This window comes from Leptidea sinapis, chromosome 26, assembly GCF_905404315.1.
Source record: "Leptidea sinapis chromosome 26, ilLepSina1.1, whole genome shotgun sequence".
In the NCBI taxonomy this organism is placed as follows: Eukaryota; Metazoa; Arthropoda; class Insecta; order Lepidoptera; family Pieridae; genus Leptidea; species Leptidea sinapis.
Genome location: NC_066290.1, coordinates 5,278,738 through 5,299,025, shown reverse-complemented (window position 1 = coordinate 5,299,025; position 20,288 = coordinate 5,278,738). Strand labels below are relative to the sequence as shown.

Below are 20,288 nucleotides of genomic sequence, written 5' to 3'. Positions count from 1 at the left end.
ATTTTAGAAAAAAATACAAAAAATACATATTAATTACCAATACCTCCCTACATCTCCTGCCTTGGTGAGCACTGTTTAGATTCCATTGTATTATATAAAATAGCTACTCGTATTTATTATTATTTTTTCTTCCTTATATATTTACACACATACGTTTTTTATTATTTTTGGTAGTGTCATTATTTATTTTTAGTAACATTTTTTGTTATTTTTTTTTTATAATAATTATTTTAGTGCCACAATTAATTATATTTTGCTTTAAAAATATGTCAGTTCAGCTCAAAACTTCACACAATGGGGTCACTGAAAATCAGTGTTGTGCTCATAATGTATGGACACAACTATAACTGAGTGGACTCGAGTTTTGGAAGACCACTGCTACATCAAGTTTTGCTTTTGTTTCTTTTGTATTAAGTAAGTTAAGTATTAGATTAAGCATATATTTTATCTCATAAACATTTTTGTGTGAATGTGTTAGTTTTTCTTCCAAAATAAATTCATTTTCATGTCATTCATTTTCATTTCATTTCATTCATTTCAATAGTACCTGTAAGTGGATATAATATCGCTTCAAGGTACAAATTATTCTGTTAGCGGAGACGTAGGACGTAGGTACCTAAATGAGACGGCCACTTCGGTTGCGGAGTCGCCCGCGAACAAACGGTTATTGTCATACTTATCTATTATTAATAATAATAACGTTATCAACCGCTGCATGCAGTGTTGAGAATACAAACAGGCAGGGGTTCACTCTGCAGGATCAGTTGTGCTAGAATTCCGACACGGAACACACGCGTGAGCGCAAACGTCAAAATGAACGCAACCATGGAACAAAACGTGCTTCGAGCGAAAATTATCACAATGTCCAGCCTTTTTAGTATATCAATGGTAGTGGGTTGCTTGCCGATGTTGATATCCATGAAATTCAAGTGGTTCACTCCTTCTAATGGATCGAATATGAGGACTTCTAATCAGTTTGTGATGGGGTTATTGGCATTTGGTGGTGGAGTTCTTTTTGCGACTACGTTTATGCATCTGTTGCCGGAAGTTGACCATAATATTAAATTATTACAAGGTAAGTTATTCTAGTGTTCGTAATATTTAGGTATCATTACTTACATATAATATAATATATTACAATATACATATAGTTGTAATTAAAATACATTTTTTATCCGCATAAATACTGAATAACCTAATTAAAATAACATGAATGCAGGTATGATTAGGTTATATTTTCAATATTTTAGTTATGTACATATATCTGCTCTCTACTCTCACTCAATATTAAAAGAATTATTATCGGTCCAAATTTAAATATTCGCGACTAAAAACGATATTATTTCAATATTTTTTTCTTCACCTAAATGCCTGAAAAATAAAAAGGCTTACGAAAGTTTGCTTGCAGATTGTTTTAAAATTATGAGTTTTCTTAGCTCTCCTAAAATGTATAACAACTAGGAACTTATTATAAAGAAACTGAAAAAAATGATGTACAAGATAGACTCTAGGTGTAATCATCAATTTTAACACGTTGAAATAAATATTATTTTCAACGTGATTGGTGTGGTATAGAACTATTGAAACAGTTCAAGATCTGGCAAAGCAATTTGACGTAGGGTATGCTCTTATTTTCTGTTTGAAGACCCACTCAAAGAATCGGTCAAGTCGCGCGTTAAATCAGCCGAGGAACAACGAGAATAACAGATTACATGAAAAAGCCTGGAATAAGGGTCTAAACATTTATGTCTAATGCCCGAGCTAGTTTTATTACTTTTAGATATGAGATCTCATGACACAAGCTCACGTGCGGTGCAGCCCAAAATTTAGGATTTCAGAATCTCTGACAGGCACCTTATTGGTGGGCATGGTATAATATAACTTTCGAGTGACTAACATTCTTATTCGGCTTGTTACTTCATTCTTCAAATACCATATTAAAAACAAAGTTACGTCAGTTGGTGCTGGGGCTGCTGCTTCGACTGCCGAAGACAGCAAGCAAATATGTCGTTCTCATAAGCCTTACATCTTTGTGCCGTTTGGTGTTGAGACATCTGAACCGTGGGGCCTAGAGATGCTGAGGATAAATCAGCAAAGTACTATCTCTGCGCCTCAATAGGGCTACTGGACACCCAAACACTGGCAGCTATTTCAGTCAACGGATCAGAGTAGCTATCCAACGCGGAAATGCTGCCAGTATTCTTGGTACGCTTCCCTGTAATGATAGTTTTATTTTAATGTAATCGTAGTATTGTAAATATAGTTATAAGATTATATTATTCAGATATAGTTTTAAGACTTTGTTTGGTTTTAAACAAAGTCCATTTAATTAACGTTATCGTATTTAAAATATTATAAAGAGTTGTTAATAAGCTTCTAGACAAACAGGGTAAATAATGTGTTCTATAAATAAAAGGCACATAATACCTGGTTTTGACGTTTTATTAGAATGAGCACGGCTTAGACAATGATTATATTTTTTCGCCCACATTCTTTTCTTATTATTTATCTTCGTATTTCAGTTCCATAAAATATAATATTGTGAAGTAGCACTAAGAGATATTATTTTTATAACTAGTCTTACGACAAGCTTATATTCGCTCCTCATTTTTTACGTATTTAAATAGTCTGTGTTGTCAACTTCTCTTGCGATAGCGTCGACTAACTTCGTAATTCACACATTTCTCCCTTAAACTTAGATTAGATACTAACAAGGTAGTTAATACTATGGGTGTTTATTACTAACCGTGCTAACTCTTGTTGCCTATTCTTCAGTTCACAAATAAACCACATCTATATCAACCGATCATTTCCTTTTAAATCAGCTCTTTAAATACTTCAATCAGCTAAATTAAAATAAAAAATCTCTCCACCTTGACGTTAGCCGAATCGTCGACATTCAGTCGACGGAGCCAGTTAATATAAAAAAAAAAATTCGTAATTAAGTTCTCTAAAATCGAGACTATGCTATGACCTAGGTTTGTGCGTTGACTGCCAAAAAGTTAGTGACCATTTTAATAGCCCATAGGATTCATCTTCACTCTTTGTGCCGCACCAGATTAAAGGCTTTCGCTAAGTCACTGAAGTCAAAAACGAATTACTTGATTGATTAATTGATATTTGTTAGAGCATACCTTCAAATAAAATTACTCTGTTCTCGCGCGCTCCTCAGTACATTATAGAAAATTCCATACGCTTATTTCATATTCTTGTTTAAGACATAATATAGGTATTTTTTATTTTGTTTACGTAGTCGTGTTCGCTAACTATGGGCCTTATGAGGAAGCTCATGGTCGCTCGGAGGGCAAATCAGAAATGTTCGACGGCCAGTTGGCCGTTGGGAGAGTAAAGTCCTCAAATGGCGACCACATACCGGAAAACTGTGTCTTGTTCTATGTTGGCCCCCACAACATGGACCGATGATCTGGTCAAGATCGCCAGAATACGTTGGATGAGGGCAGCGCAGGACTGATTATAGTGGAAATCTTTGGGGGAGGCCTTTGTCCAGCAGTGGACGTCTTCCGGGTGACTTGATGGTGATGCTGATAGGATGTATTTTAAAATAAAAATTATTATAGACAGGTGAAGCCACGGGGCACAGTTAGTTGTACCGTATACATCTACATAATATTCAACATTCATATAACATACACGAGCATAGTATAATAGACATTTTTTAGGTATTTTGACAGTAATATTTCTTTATATTTAAGCACACGTGACAAACACTCGCTATCTTATTTTTTTTATTGTTTGTTTACGTTCTACTTATTATAAAAGGCATTTATTTTCTCAAAATTGATTCCTTTAGATGTCATTTCTAATAACTACTAGATACTGCTACCGCTTCGGAAACAAATGGCGCTCTGAGAGAGAAGAAGCGGCACAAGAAACTCTCCCAGGATTCTTTTTTTGCGCCCATTTCAATAAAAATATACAAAATTGTACAGTCATTTCTATCGCCATAAAATAATCACAATCTAGTCCCAGGCTGTCCGATCATTTAGATATTCAGCAGTGGTGTAATAGGATTTACGACAGAGCCATTTTTTTTGTAAAACATTTAAATTTATTTATAGATAATGCCTGAACAGTGGCTGGGACTTTATTATAGAAGTGTATACATTTACCCTTAAAGCTATTATGTATCTTATGAAGCCTACTAGAATTAGTCACAAGCAATCCCTTATTTCTAGTGTTATAATATCATATCATTGTGTTGCACGGAATACTATGTTGTATGTTTATTCAACGTTTCTACTAATACAATAGTATAATTGGATAGAATATACAATATTTTGAATATACTTATTAATAATTGATTATTCAAACATGATGTTAATTTGTAATAAATTATAAAAGTTGACGTGCAGTAAATATTCTTTCAATGGTAGGTACATAGTTGATAATGACCTTGCTAATGGTGTGCGTTCATTATGTGCTGAAAAACTTACAAGCAAACACAAACTCATTTTAATCATATCCATAAACCGTTTTTGCTACTTAATGTTCAAACAAACACAACATCACAGACAAATTATTTATCATTTGCTTGCTATAAATGTATGTGTTAATATATTGTGTCTGTGATGCGTCATTGTAATTATCGAGTTAACTTCGGAAATATTTCAATTGAATTTAACAACAAAAGATTTCAAAACGTCACAATATGTAATTATGTCGTTCTTTCCAATTTAAACTTTCTAATATATTCGTACATCTCCATCTGTAGCTAAGGACTCATAAAATAAAAAAAATAAGACAAATAAAATAATCACACAATTCAATACGATACGTACCATTAGTAAGTATATCTACCAACCTACCTATTTGTTGAAATAGGGGCGAATTTGAAATATTTTTTAACAACCTTACTAATTCCACTATGTTATATTTGAAAAAGAATAGAACCACGTTGGACATACAAGAAACTCACTGACCACTCTTTTTAAACAAAACGTATTCTACAGTAGGTACCTAGGTATCAAAAAATTTGTTTGAAGCCATAATACGACATAAATATCTATTAACTAAGCTTTATACGTATTCTTACAAAATAAGTATTGTTTTTTTTCTACTTTCATAAAAACTTAATTAGGTCTTGATATAGCTTCCTTGTGCGGTGACAAACAAGCGTACGGGTCACCTGGTGTTAAGTGATCACCGCCGCCCACATTCTCTTGCAACACCAGAGGAATCACAAGAGCGTTGCCGGCCTTTGAGGAAGGTGAACGCGCTTTTTTTGAAGGTACCCATGTCGTATTGTCCCGGAAACACAGCACAAGGAAGCTCATTCCACAGCTTCGTAGTACGAGGAAGAAAGCTCCTTGAAAACCGTACTGTGGAGGACCGCCACACATCCAGATGGTGGGGATGATATCCTAGCTTGTGGCGTGTCGTGCGAAGGTGGAAGGTTAAACTGGGCCAGTGTTCAAGTTAGGATGTCAACGTATCATGTGGCTTACCACAAGGAAGCGTTAGGTCCTACTTTATTTTTAATTTACATCAATGATCTCTGTAATTTACAAATTAACAACGCTAAAATCAAGAAACAATATGCGCCGCTGAACAAGGGATGGCACTAGTTGCCGATTGGTTGAAATACAATTTACTTACAATTAATACAACTAAAACAAACTACATTTGCCATACCATCTACAAAAACAGTGAACCCACAAATGATTTTGAAATTAAAATACACAATTGTGCAGACACTGCTAGTACAAACTGTAACTGTGTCAAGATTAGCAAAGTGCATGACACGAAATACCTGGGTGTTATGGTCGACCAGCGCCTTTCCTGGTTTCCTCAAATTGAATATGTTAGATTAGAATTTTTTTCTGGATATTAAGTCTCTTATGTACCTAAGAGCTTCCAAGTATTCACTAAAAAATTAGGGCCCTCCGATATTTTACTGCATGACATATATATAGCTCTAGTTCAGTCTGTTACTGTATGTAGTATCGCAGTATGGGGTGCTATTAAATCAAGACTACTAGAAGTGGAAAGAGCCCAAAGAGCACTTTAAGCGACAACGTTTTTCTACAGAACCCTTGTATCATCTTTGTAACCTATTAACTGTCAGAAAGTTATATATTATACAATGTGTTCCAAACATACGATCCTAATATTGAACACAAACGAAGGAAAGACAAAGTTGCCTTTGTTACATCATTTAGGACGGACTTCTCTAGCATGCAGTAAATGTCGTGCGGCATTTCTTTATAATAAAACAGTTACATATATATAATAGAAACGCCCATGAATGAAAAATTGCATTTATCGTCTGGATACTACCACAAAATTATGATGATACTGAGTTGCTCTTACGACACACACACACACACGCTCACACGTTGTATAATATTATTATGTTCTCTAAGTATGTTATTTTAAGGATAAAAAAGAGCGGAGCCTCCTGGCACAAGCATTCTTTACATGCTTAAAAGGAGGTTCTTCCCACTATTTATTATGGAGATTTTTTTTTAAAACCAATAAAGAATTTTATTATTATTATTATTACAACATGTCGTAAAAATGTATCTATGTGATGGTGAGAACAGCGTCAGAATCCGTTGCGTGCTTTAGGACGAGTTATAGACCTGTCTGTCCGTCTGTCTGTACGCACAACATACAGGCAGCATATTAAACCTTATGAGTTTCACTGTTTGTATAAAGATGCTTTGTAAACATGATTGTCATGCTTACAGACAAAATTAGTAATAACATAAAAGAAACAACGATTTATTCACTGTACGCGACAAATAACATGTCACCAAGCACTAACATGTTTGTTAAATGAGTTGGTCCATTGTCTAGCCATCGCCTAGTCGCACGTATGAGAGAAAAGGGCGACCCGGCAAGCAATGACATTTTAGGGAGCAGGATAGAGCAGAACAATGCGAAAGAATAAAAGAATATATAGTTAAAAAAAGAATGAAATGGATTTTATACGCTTTATATGTTATATATAAGTACCAAAATGATACATGGTTGTATACAACCACAAAATCGTTCTCTGCACTCTCGAGAGCCTCGGACACGATATCCATATTGCTGAAATCATAATTTTGTGCGGCGGCCATCTTGGATTTCAAATAATATCACACAATCGTTCTCTGCACCCTCGAGAACCTGGGACACGATATCCATATTGCTGAAATCATAATTTTGTGCGGCGGCCATCTTGGATTTCAAAAATGATCACAAAATCGTTCTCTGCACCCTCGAGAACCTCGGACACGATATCCATATTGTTGAAATCATAATTTTGTGCGGCGGCCATCTTGGATTTCAAAAATGATCACAAAATCGTTCTCTGCACCTTCGAGAATCTCGGATACGATATCCATAATGTTGAAATCATAATTTTGCGCGTAATATAACATTTCTCTCATACGTCGATAAAATAGATTTACTTCAAAATGCATAAAAAATATTATCACAGTAATTCCGTACTCTAGCACAACTGTAAGTTTTAAAAATTAATACGCGGTCTTTCTGGGTCGGCGGTCGTTGACCCGCATCGCTCGGTTCGTTCGTAGCCATGCCCGACGCCCGTGTCCATGCGTACCTATCGAATCTAACGTTCGCGCAATTTTTACCTAAAGTGTTGGGAAAACCTCGCCTTAAGTTGCGCAAAGTTTGACCACTATAATTATTTTCAAACATTCCACGCTCACCACTTTCCCGCACGCTCAGCTACATTCCCGCACGCTTTTGTCAACGTGTGGGAAAGTGGTACTTTGCTAACGCGAATGCATGTGCTAAATCGTACTTTGCGCACGATAATAGGCAAAATATTTTATAATAAGTGTTAGATTTTTTTATCAGCCTATTCCTTATAATTTTTTTCTAATTTTGAAGGAGTGACGCATGTTGTGAAAAAGTTTTAGGAAATATACAATTATCTACATATATCAACAAACAACTATGACACAGACACAGTCGAATTGGAAACGTCGCCAGCATACATTTCAAATATGGAACCCATCGTTCAATGTCAATTAATTTATTTTTCATTATATTTATTTGTTAAGCAGTGTCTAGTTTTAAATTATTAAATATATATAAATTATTACGCAACGTTTCTGCAAATAACTGATGCAGACCTGCCTAGCAGAATAGGGATATATCAAACATTGATCTTTTCGACAACTCGACTTTTCTTTTGTCTGGCTCTCTAACTTGTCTATATATAGTTTTGAATTAGATGGAATGTAGTAAGAATCTACATCTACTTTATATATTTTTTGCGCCCAGACAAAGAAAAAAGGGCTACCCTCCGGGATAACGATGGGATAACCTGACGCCCCATTAACTGACGTTCAATAAGTGATTTAAAATCCAATTTTTGATAGTAGGTAGGTACTTACATAATGTAAATTACCAATTTCCAGCGGGATGTCTGATATTGACTGAGTTCAGAATGATGTCTGCGTTCCAATTCGGTTTCAATTAGATAATTTCCAGCAGCATGGGGTAATAAATTCCGTTATTACCAACAGACAAATAAATCTTAATATATAGATAATAACTTATATTTCAATCCTGAATTTTAACTCTTCTATGAAATATGTTAAAAATGTAGGACGGTGGACCTTTAAATATATAAAAATAAATTGCTGTTCGTTAGTCTCGCTAAAACTTGAGAACGGCTGGACCGATTTGGCAAATTTTGGTCTTGAATTATTTGTGGAAGTCCAGAGAAGGTTTAAAAGGTGAATAAATATGAAAATGTGTGAAAAATGCTCGGAAGTAAATAAAAACAAAGATTTTGATTTTCCTTCGATGTGTGGGGCCCCCGTCGTTCAGAAGTTATGTCGTTAAGTTTTGTCAAAAAATACTGAACCTAACGCACCACAAAACAAAACAAAAAATATAGTATAGGTATCAGAAAGCTTTAAATTGTTTAACAGACTATATCATAACTGTGTGTGTCTGTCAACATTAAATTGAAACCTCATAAATAGTAAATACCCAGTATTACAGAAAAACTCTGTTTTATAAGTAAGCAACATCATGTGTAATTAATCGAAGATACTCGTAATTTTAATTAATTAATTAATTTCATTCATACCGAGAATTTTTTTATTTGTTTTAATAAAAAGAGGATTCCTTTTGTTTGTTTCAAGTTTATTTTATACAAAATTTTAGGTCTTTTGTTTATCTATTAGGGCAGTACGAAGTCTACCGGGTCAGCTAGTACCTTATAAATATTTAAGTACAATGCTTTAAAGTTTACAAGTTAAACAATTTATCGTTATCATTGAACAACCTATTATCTCATTTACTATTTAAACAATATTCTCACGTATATACTATTAAACTAGCAACAAGTGTTAAATAACCAACCAATTATTAACTGTATCTATTTATAAAAATGGTGAGACAACTGCCTATGGACACTCCAACACCAGGGGTCAAGATATACCTTAATAGGCATAAAAAAGCATGATGCGATATGTACGGTGAGGAGTTCGGCCGCTGGTGATCATCGTGAACAATTCTTCTGAGCACTCCCCGTCATAAATGGGGCAGAAGGTGCAGAGATAATTTTATCTATAGCTTGTTAAAGTCAAAGTCAAAGAAATCTTTATTCACAGTAAAACTTTATAAGTTAAGTAGTGCAAGTCAGGATGAAGTACAAAAGTTACAATAGCATTCAAATGAGTATAACAATATTCATTAACAAAATTTAGAAAATTAATTCCAACTATCCTTATCATTCAAATAATCTTTCACATTATAATAGGCCTTAGATGTTAATTTATTTTTTACGATACATTTAAATTTTTTAATAGGTAATATTTTAATTTCATTTGGGAGTTTATTATAAAATATAACACAATCCACTTTAAAAGATTTAGCAATTTTACGGAGCCTAGTAGATTGCGTATGCTATAACATGGTTCGTGATGATCACTGAAATGGCATTGCTAGTGGCGATTTCTAATCCCTCAAATATGTGCGACGGGAACAATGGCTGGTCCACGCATCAACTCGTGAATGAGTGCAGGTTCTGCCTGTTTGATCTATTAATATTATTAAATTATTGTACATATTTGTTGGATGCGATTACTAATTGTGACAGTAATCGCGACCATCACGTTTACGAAGCATTCATATGTAAACAATGAATTCAAGTTCTAAAATATACCTAATGCAGCCAATAATGACGAGAGTTATTATTTAATCAGTTTATTTTTTTATTACACTTTTAATAACTATGTATATTTAAAACGCTTTTTAACTTGAAACACATGATTCCTAATAATATATTGGACGCAGCACTTTATAAATTAATTTGTTACGTATACATATAACACAGATATAACATTTGAATCATACATGTTATTGTAAACTACTCAATGATTTAAAAGAGTGGCCGTTGAGTTTCTTGTATGTTCTTCTCTCGAGCTCTACTTTTTCTTAATACATGTCACTTTAAATAATTTAAATCCGCATTATATATATCTACTAGCTGACCCAACAGACGTTGTGCTGTAGATAAAAAAAATACTGTTTTATAGGAATTTGCCAATAATATTTCAAAACATCAAGAATTATTTCGTAACGTATGCTCCATGTTGTTATAATGAAATTGTTTCACAGCAGAACTGTAAAACCGTGCGTCAAATAATTCTCTCATAGAAAATATATCCATACAAAACAAATATTGGAAATAAAAATAATTATGGGTCCGAAATCGAAATAAAAACTATCCTATCTCTCAAGTTGGACGAAACTGCACTCCATGAAGTAATCCCCATTTAAATCTGTTCATTAGTTTAGGAGTCCATCGCGGACAAACAACGTATCACGTAATTTATATAAATTTATAATGACGATTGAAAAGCGCTTAGTTTATGCCTATTTTAGTAAAAATTATCAGACATCAGCTGTACACGAATTAAAGAGATATGTTGCCGGCCTTCGAAATGGGACAAGAAATCTGATCCCTATTCCCTAAGCCATAACAGTTCGGTTGTACAGCAGCCAGTACATTAACAGACATGCAGACAATTTTATATATATTTATACAATTTTATATATACCTATATATAAAATTGTACCTGTGAAGTATCTAAAGATGAAATAGGCAAGCTTCACGTTCACACGGAGACAATAATGAGAACTCTCTGTGTTATTAATATTGACGCACAGTTAACATCTAGACTCCAAATCGCCTATTAAAAGGTCGTCAAAAATGTCCGAGGGGCGTTACATTAACTTATACAGATAACATTAAAGCATTCATTCGTTAAGAACTTATTTCGTGGCAGTAATGTTCAAAGTCGTATATTTCAATTTCAATTTATTTATTAAGAGATTATTAAAATACAAAATAACAATAATAATACAAATTTTACTTAAAAGCTAGTTAACACTGTGCCTGAATTAGGTAAACCTGTGTTTCAGGCGTAAAGAGCTTATATTAAAACTAAAAAATCACAAAAAAGAGAAGCTTAATAAAGTTAAAAGGTATAACTTAATCTACATGTTAAGTATATAAGCAAACAATGTCTTCAAAGTAATGACTATTAACTAATACAAATAAAATATAATGTTTATTTTAACACTATTAGTAATTTTTCTGTATCTTCGTAGGACATATTTTGAAGTGCTTCATGAAGAGCCTTCTTACAATGAATATAATTTAGGGATAGATGTTTGCGTTCAGTTTATTGTAAAGATACGGTCCCAGGAATACATAAAACTTTGAAGTAAAAATAAAGTTTGTTTTTGTTTTTTGACGACAAACAATTTCTTTGCGTCTCTTATCAATAAGTGCAGTGCTGTAGGGAAGGCCTTGGTGCTGTTTCAGTATTATGCTCATTATAAATAACTGTCGAACAGTTTGTTTTTGCATGATTTATAGAGGATGTTGGTAGGAAAAAGGAAAGGGCGGTTAGTAGACAACTTAATAATAGCTTAATAACAATGTCATAATAATTGATTGACACAGAGCAAAGTAAACTTGACTAAGACATAAATCAACTTACGAATTCTCCTGCACAAAGCTTCGATGTGATATTTGAACGTTAGAGTTTCATCTAATGTGATACCCAGATATTTAATTTTCCTCACAATATTAATAGCGGAACACGTGCATTGCTTATCAGTGGACATCTATCTGGCTATCTGGTGGCTTATCAGTGCTACAATAATGGGCATACATTATTGGGTTAGATTGGATTGATGATAGATTGCGCATCGTCATCGCGCAATTTCATATAATTTGTCTTATCTGCATTGAGTGTAAGTAAATTAAGCCGAAGCCATTTATTAACGACACTGAATCCGTTTTGTGCATATTTATAAAAATCTGTTTTCAGCATCGGCCGAAAAAAGAAGAACAGTGTCATCGGCGTATGATATAATTACGCCTTGATCTAGATTAAAATTACAGAGATCATTTATGTAAATTAAAAACAGGGTAGGGCCCAAGATACTTCCTTGAGGAAGTCCAAAAGAGGAATTATTCTGATCCTCACTTATGACATCGCCTATCCTCACACATTGGGTACGCTCTTCTAGATAGCTTTTAAATAGTTTTAACTGAGTACCTCTTATACCTAAAGTTTCAAGCTTGCGCAATAGAATAGGGACAGAAACTGAATCAAATGCTTTGGCAAGATCCAAGAAGATTCCCAAGGTTTGGTGACCTTTATCAAGATTCTTTGATATATAGTCAGTTAGATGATGTACTGCATCAACAGTTGATACTTTTGACCTAAAGCCAAACTGCGACTTAGACAATATAGATTTGTCCTCTAAATATTTAATTAACCTTTTGTTTATAATTTTTTCTAGTATTTTTGAAAAAGATGGCAGCAAAGAAATAGGTCTGTAGTTATTCACTAAATTTTTATTACCAGTTTTATAAACAGGCACGATAACAGCTTTTTTCACACATTCAGGAAAATATCCTGTGCGTAAAAATCTCTTGAAAATATGTGTTAATGGTGGTATTGGAATGTGCCTGAGTTGCTTAACAATTGTATTTGATATACTATCCCATCCAACAGCGCACTCGTTTTTCAAACTCATGATTATTCTTTCCACTTTGGTGTCGTCAGTATCTAGCAACACGAAGGATGTAAGGGTTGTGTAATGGGGGAAGGTTGTGCTTGTATGGAATTGCTGTGAATCCTGGACTTTTTCTGCCAGACACTTACCAATATTACCAAAAAAATAATAATAACGAAATTGGCACATGTCAACTATGTTGAGTGCGTTTGTAATAAACTTAAAGGTTCAATTTTCTTTTGATAAATAAGTGACGTTTTTAATATATTTCAAAATTTTTGCCTTTTCTACGCTGTATACGCCCATAAGAAGCTCGGACGTGAACACGAGGCAATAACATTTTGTTTTAGAAATTGAATTATAATTATTTAATCAAATTAGTCAAGCTAATGACACTATTTTAATTAAAAGGAGTGCGTTATCTGTAGTGAGATCCTCTCCAATCCATCCTTCTTAAGTTTGAATATGCTGTTATTTGGACAGTTCGTCATGGAGCACACTACACATAGAGAATGATGAACAAAATACAACGTTGCGTTCCGTGGCGTTGTATTCAAAGCGCGGTCGAAACACAACTGAGCGAAAACTCTGCCTTAGTTAAGAGTTTTGCTTTAGACAATTTTCGAGCGTGATTTGTGTGTCTATTTTAGTGTATGTCAAAGTTTGCTTATTTTTAATTTATTGATTTTTATATTTAGTTTCAAAATTTCAGAACAAGGTCTGTTGCCTGAATTGCCCATTTACCTAGCAGCACTAATCATGTGCAGCGGATTTTTTATGATGTATCTCGTAGAGGAATTAGTCCATGTGTATATCAACAGCAGAGAAAACAAGACCGCAAATACAAGCTTCACAAGAGTTCTCAGTATACGAAGAAATAATACCGACGCTGAAGGTGGTTCTGAGGTCCAAGTTATCAAAGAAGTGGTGGTTCCACCTAATCATGGACACAGTCATCTTGCAGTGCAACCGGATGATACAATAGTAGCGGCGTTAAGAGGACTACTTATTGTATTGGCGTTATCAATACATGAACTATTCGAAGGCTTGGCTGTAGGCTTGGAATCTTCATCCAGAAGTGTTTGGTAACTTTTTTTGATTTACTAATCTGTAGATTATTTATTATTATAAATTTATTATACACATATTATTAGTGCAGAGTAGGGATGGATATCACTCTCATCATCATCATCATCATCAGCCGGAAGACGTCCACTGTTGGACAAAAGCCTCCTCCAAAGATTTCCACGACGTTCGGTCCTGCGCTGCCCTCATCCAATGTATTCCGGCGATCTTGACCAGCTCGTCGGTCCATATTGCGGGGGGTTTACCAACACTGCGTCTTCCGGTACTTGGTCGCCATTCGAGACTTTACTGCTCCAACGGCCATCTGTCCGTCGAACTATAGCCCTGCCCACTGCCACTTCAGTTTCGCAATCACACATCATCATCAGCTCCCATACTATAATAATAATAATAATCATTTATTTCAGGCATGACCCATAGAAAATACAATTAAAATTAAAATTACAATTTAATTACCACTGATAAACCAAATTAACTAACCAATAATTTCACAAAATATTAAATTACTATGAATGAAACTACCCTAAGGCGCATTATAAGAGTCACAGTGGTGATCGGTACCTACCTACGAACTAACACAAATAATTTTTAGTTTCTATTTTTTTTTTATATATGTGAGGGGGCAACGGGTAAGAGCCTCCAAAACAATTTCAATAGCACTTTTGCTTAGGTACCTTCATCGTCGTATAAAATTTTATTGACGGGCTACGACATATTTTGCATCGTTAATATTATTATCTTCATGAACATTGACCGTGATAGGGGCCTCTAAATAAAGTCAATGATATAATGTATTACGTGGGTAGCCTGCCACTTGAATGAATATAAATCTATTTAACATTTGTGTAGCGGAAACATCTTGGTCGTAGGTACTTAGGTACGTATGGACTATTAAACATATCACTGAAAAGTTATATCTTACCTATTTAATAAAAATATGTTAATTTTACGTTACGTTACGTTAAGCCTTTAAACTTACCGTTTTAATTGACTTATATAATATTAAATTAGTAACCACAATTTATGAAAGATGGGGGACCTGAACACACGACCTCTCTGGGTTCCGTCCGAGCGCTGTTCCAACTGAGCTAACCATTTGAGTGACGTATGGTTCGTCAATCTTGGTATGTCTTATATGTAATTATTGGGGTTGAGCGACTGTTAAGTAGATCCTGTAGATGGAGCTACAACCTGCGAGTTGAACAAGACATGCCAAAGATTTACGAACCATACATAACTCAAACGGTTGACTCAGTTGGAAGAGCGCTCGGATGGAACAAGAGCGGTTGCAGGTTTGGGTTAATTTTATTAATTTGATTATGACTGTAAAAATAATTTTTTTTTATATGTATACCTAGTATTACTAAGAAAGACAGCCTGCTCTCAAAATCCCAATGTTTCAGGTATATGTTCGGTGCCGTGTCTGCTCACAAATACATAATCGCATTTTGTATCGGCGTGGAGCTTCTGGCGGCTGGCACAAAGCGCTGGCTTTCTGTGGTCTACATATTCACTTTCTCCTTTGTATCTGCTCTCGGGATTGGAGTTGGGATCCTGCTTGTAGGAGGATCGGGCGCGGCCGCAGCTGGTCTATACTCTGTTGTGTTGCAGGTATGAATTGTTCTGTGACCATACGTATTGTTGCCTTTCAGGGTTCTACGACGATTTAATGTTGAAACCATTCAATGGGTTCCGTTGCAAATCATTTACTACCCACTCATTTATAATATTTTTTAACGTTATTTATTTCGTTGTCTCAGACGTTACATCCAAAAACTACATTCTAAAAGACAAAATTGTACAAATATATACTGGGGAAATCTGCGAAGGCCTCTTCCAACTTCTATCAGCCTTGTGCTCAGAGCCACTAATTGCCCTGTGCTTCCCCGGGGCATAAAAATAATAGAGAAGTTTCAGGCCCAATAGTGTCGTAAGAGACGATTAAGGGCATTTACGAGTGGGAGGCTTTTTTGTACAGGATGTCGGCTAGATTAAGGGTACCACAACGGCACCTTTTTCTGCCGTGAGCCGTAGCCAGTAAAATTAACAGGCAAATGAGACTTAACAAGTCAACATGTCTCAAGGTGACGAGCACAATTGTAGTGTCACTCAGAATTTTTGGGTTTTTCAAGAATCCTGAGCGGCACTGCATTGTAATAGGCAGAGCGTTTCAATTACCATCAGCTGAACGTGCTGCTCGTCTTGTTGTCGTAAAAAAATATAAGTTTCGCTTCCAAGATATTTGCCAGCGTCTAAATGAATTGTCTGCGCAGTAACTTGATAAATTTTCGTTTTATTGTTGAGATTATCTATAATCCCTTGTATTATTCTATTGGCAAATAAATTGGCGTTATCATCAATTATCTCCTTAATAAAATATTGCATTTGCAGATATAATCAATCTATCAATGAATGCACGTTTCATACAATCGAGGGAATCGTTTTTTTCTTAGAGAGTTTCGCTAGCTTGAATTTATGTTCGAATTCAACATCATTGTCTACATATTGTGATAATCTTATTTTTTGATTAAAACTGTTTTTATGGAGGACGATGACAAACGAGTTTGAGAACCTAATTGGGTCACCTGATGGGAAGTGATAACTGCGGCCCATATATCTTGTAACACCAGAGGAATCTCAAGAGCGTTGAATAAACAAATGTATATAATATGAATTTGGCAATCGCAAGCACATTGACACGTGGTGATCGAGGATCAAACTGGGGGGACCATCGAGTGAGTCAACGGTTCTGCCTATTGCGTCACCAATGATTTTTGCAAACCGCAGTAATCACGAGTTATGTTCTGTGAAAAACCCCACAAGTTTTTACTGTAGTATTAGAACATCGTTTTCATATCATTGAAGAGACGCAAAAAGCTATAGGAATGCTCGAATTGGAAAACACTAATAAAGCCAGTAATAATCCACTAACAGCCAATAATCGCCCGGCATGTCGGCGCCCATAAAAGGGTAATTTGTCGACTCTAGAAGCAGTATTTTGATGCAGGTTTAAACAGCACCCGGGCACAGTTCAGTAATAGAACAGTACTTTAACTTCATACTAGAGCGCCCGAATTGACGCATGCACACATACACACTATTTACACGGCCGCTAACCAATCTTGGGGAGACAAAACTGTTTAGTGCTACGCCGTACGCCGGCCGTCGAGACTACTCGCTGTTCGAGTTAAATTATCTGCGCCGTGCCCAGCGCGTTGTCAATCTTTTGTATGTACCAACCCTAGCGCTCCGCCCACACATAGGTATAAATTTCAAGGATACTGCTGAGTTAGGGTACAGTTGTATTACTTGTATTGTGGCCCAGGTAGATCACGTAGAACTGGTCATCAAGTAAGTAGTGAAAGACCTGAACCAAAGCTGCCCAAGAGACCGTATTAAGACTACACAATGCCGATTGTCTTGCTGTTGGGAACAAATTCCCGAACTATGTGAAACAGACTGCATGTTTAATCGACCTTATCGATCGAAGAATGTCGATTCAGTTTCAAGCGTGATACAAGAATAGTGAGGCTGTATGTACTCACGAAACGGAACGTTTGAGATGTATCCAGGAAGTCCAGGTAGGTATACAGCGGCTCGACTGTAAAGGCTGGAATAGAGAAAAACCGAAAAACCGTTTTTATAACTTTAACTAAAAACAATACAGAATAATGATTTTATTAAAATATAAAATGACTGATAGAACTAACAGAAAAATCTACAAAAGGCTGGGTTACAACATATTAGATGTTATAGTTAATATTTAAGTGAAGGTTAACGGTAACGCTCACTTTAACATAACACACTGCGGAATGATATCTATCAAAAATAATAGTACGCTATGGTACAACACACTTCTGCTTAACCGGTACTTTTACATGTTTGTCATTGTTAAAGTTAGTTGTTGCAACCTAGCCTAAGTATATTTAAAGTTCAAAAGGTGTTGCTTAGTCTTTTTTGATGTGTGTAATTTAAATTGTCAGGGTTTGGCGTGCGGCACTCTCGTGTACGTGGTATTCTTCGAGGTATGGAGACAAGACCGTACTGGACTGTCGCAGTTCGTCTGCTCGATCTTCGGGTTTTCACTAATGGTTGCATTAGAAGCTGTAGCCCAATCGTGTATGTATTGACTCACAAATCATTGCAAATATTCCACAGCGGAGTATCCGTTGAAGGTAGGGTTGCTAACCGTACCTTCTCTAAAACAGAGTTAGGTATTATTTTTACATAAAGCTGACTTATGGCGAGTGAAAACCAAAAATTGCACATTAAAATAACACGAACAATACCCAATTTATTAAACTAGATATACTGTTGGGCACGTAAAGACATAAAATTAGAGCGTTTCTGAATGCCTTCACAATCAGTCGCATATAAATATAATGTCAATGTGTACAAGACGTTGGAGGTAACTAAAGATGTTTAGAAAATGTAAATAAATAATCCTACTCTTTATTAATCTGTTCTCGTTATACCCTCTCTCTCTATTTAATGATTTAATAATGAAAAAAAGGGTTGTGTGGTTTTATGAAACCACGGTAAAAGTGAAACTTTTTTTCACATTTTTTTTCATTCATTTTTCACATTTCACCAAAAAAATTTGGAATAATATTCCATTAAGGGTATCAAAATCGCTTTATCAATCTTAGTTTTATACTTGGAAAATTGATGAAATTGAATACTTTCAATTCTTTTTCATGTATATATAGATATACAGTTTACATGGGGTGACTGATTCCCAATACTTTTCAATCAATATTTTTAATCAGGGAGAGTACGACATACATATTACTTAACAATTATTTAGATTATATACACATTTTAAAAATCCGAAAACAATATTTTATAAGGGTTTCATTCAATAGTCTATAAACTACACGGTCAGCTGCTGCGAACTATAGGCGCCGCCAAACCGTCACGCGACATGCAACACACAGACGAAAAAGTTTGAGACGATGTAATAAAAGTTTCAGTTTAAAAATCTATATAGGTACCCTCTCTGAAATCGGACATTATTTACATCTTATAGATAAACTAGCAACCCTACTTGGTACCTACTTATTGCCCGAACGATCTGGAAGCTATGGAAATATTTATAAATTTTTATTTGATTATTACGATGTAGCTAACACCGATATGTAACTATCCTAGATACACCATTATACATATTTATTTCATATAATTGATTTGACTACGATTTATTAAAACTTGAGGCATGAGAGTAAGTCTTTTTCCCCAACAAAATAATAAGCTAATTTATTGTGAGTTTATGCTTACTGTAAACAATTAATATTGTAAGAATAGAGATGATGTTTATGCATAATAAACTGTATGAATTATATTCTGTTATATATACAGAAGTTATCAAGTAGATTATAATAGCAACGTTTCGCCATCGTTGATCGTAGCGCGAACATCGTTTTCTACTAGGAGGTGCTAGCTGTAGTCAAGCGCATGCATGTCACCGCCACAATAAAAGTTAAATATGGGGCCGTGTTTTGTAACTAGATATAATCCTGCCCCTACTTTTATTTTCAGCCTCATATTATGACCGAAGACTTCCGTCAATCCAAAGTAAAAAATTGGATGCGTGAAACAACCGCTGCAGATAATATTCCAATGATGATCCAAGATAACACTCTATTGATCGATTATAATTTGATAAGCATAAGAAACTGTACCTACCAGCTCGTTAAAATAATAAAGATATCTAGAAACTTTCTTCCACGTACAACTAAGCTGTGGAATGAGCTTCCTTGCGCTGTGTTTGTGGGACATGGGTACCTTCAAAAAAAGCTCGTACACCCTCCTTAAAGGCCGGCAATGCTCCTGTGATTCCTCTGGTATTGCAAGAGGATGTGGGCGGCGGTGATCACTTAACATCAGGCAGTGTCACGTACGCATGTTTTTCCTCCTTTTCCTCATAAAAATCAAGTTATGTGAAAATATCTTTATGATTGAAAGTAGTATTGTTTTTTGATAAGTTAACTGTTAAATTTATATTGTGTGTGATAATATATAATCCTTACTCTTTGTTTGTATTTTCAGTTGTTTGACGTCATCAGCGTGCGAGGAGTTTGAAAAGCAGTTATTGTGATTTGTAAATAGGTACTATGTTTATTAATTAAGTGGTGTGATAAATATTTGTAAATAAAGTTTAATTTATTAAA

General features: G+C 35.0%; 1 protein-coding gene across 1 annotated transcript; it reads left to right on the top strand.

The window, feature by feature from the left end:
• Positions 1-715: 715 nt before the first annotated feature.
• LOC126972559 (zinc transporter ZIP1-like) lies at positions 716-20,288 on the top strand. The gene is made up of 5 exons (XM_050819410.1): positions 716-1,075; positions 13,745-14,117; positions 15,522-15,729; positions 18,102-18,237; positions 20,167-20,288. Exons 1-5 carry the CDS (start codon positions 814-816, stop codon positions 20,172-20,174), a joined length of 987 nt encoding a protein of 328 aa, XP_050675367.1. The 5' UTR covers positions 716-813; the 3' UTR covers positions 20,175-20,288.

Coding starts and splice junctions, on each gene's coding strand:
- LOC126972559 (XM_050819410.1), top strand. CDS start 814: ATGAACGCAACCATGGAACAAAACGTGCTTCGAGCGAAAATTATCACA. Junction 1,076..13,744: donor TAATATTAAATTATTACAAG/GTAAGTTATTCT, acceptor TCAAAATTTCAG/AACAAGGTCTGTTGCCTGAA. Junction 15,730..18,101: donor TATACTCTGTTGTGTTGCAG/GTATGAATTGTT, acceptor TTAAATTGTCAG/GGTTTGGCGTGCGGCACTCT.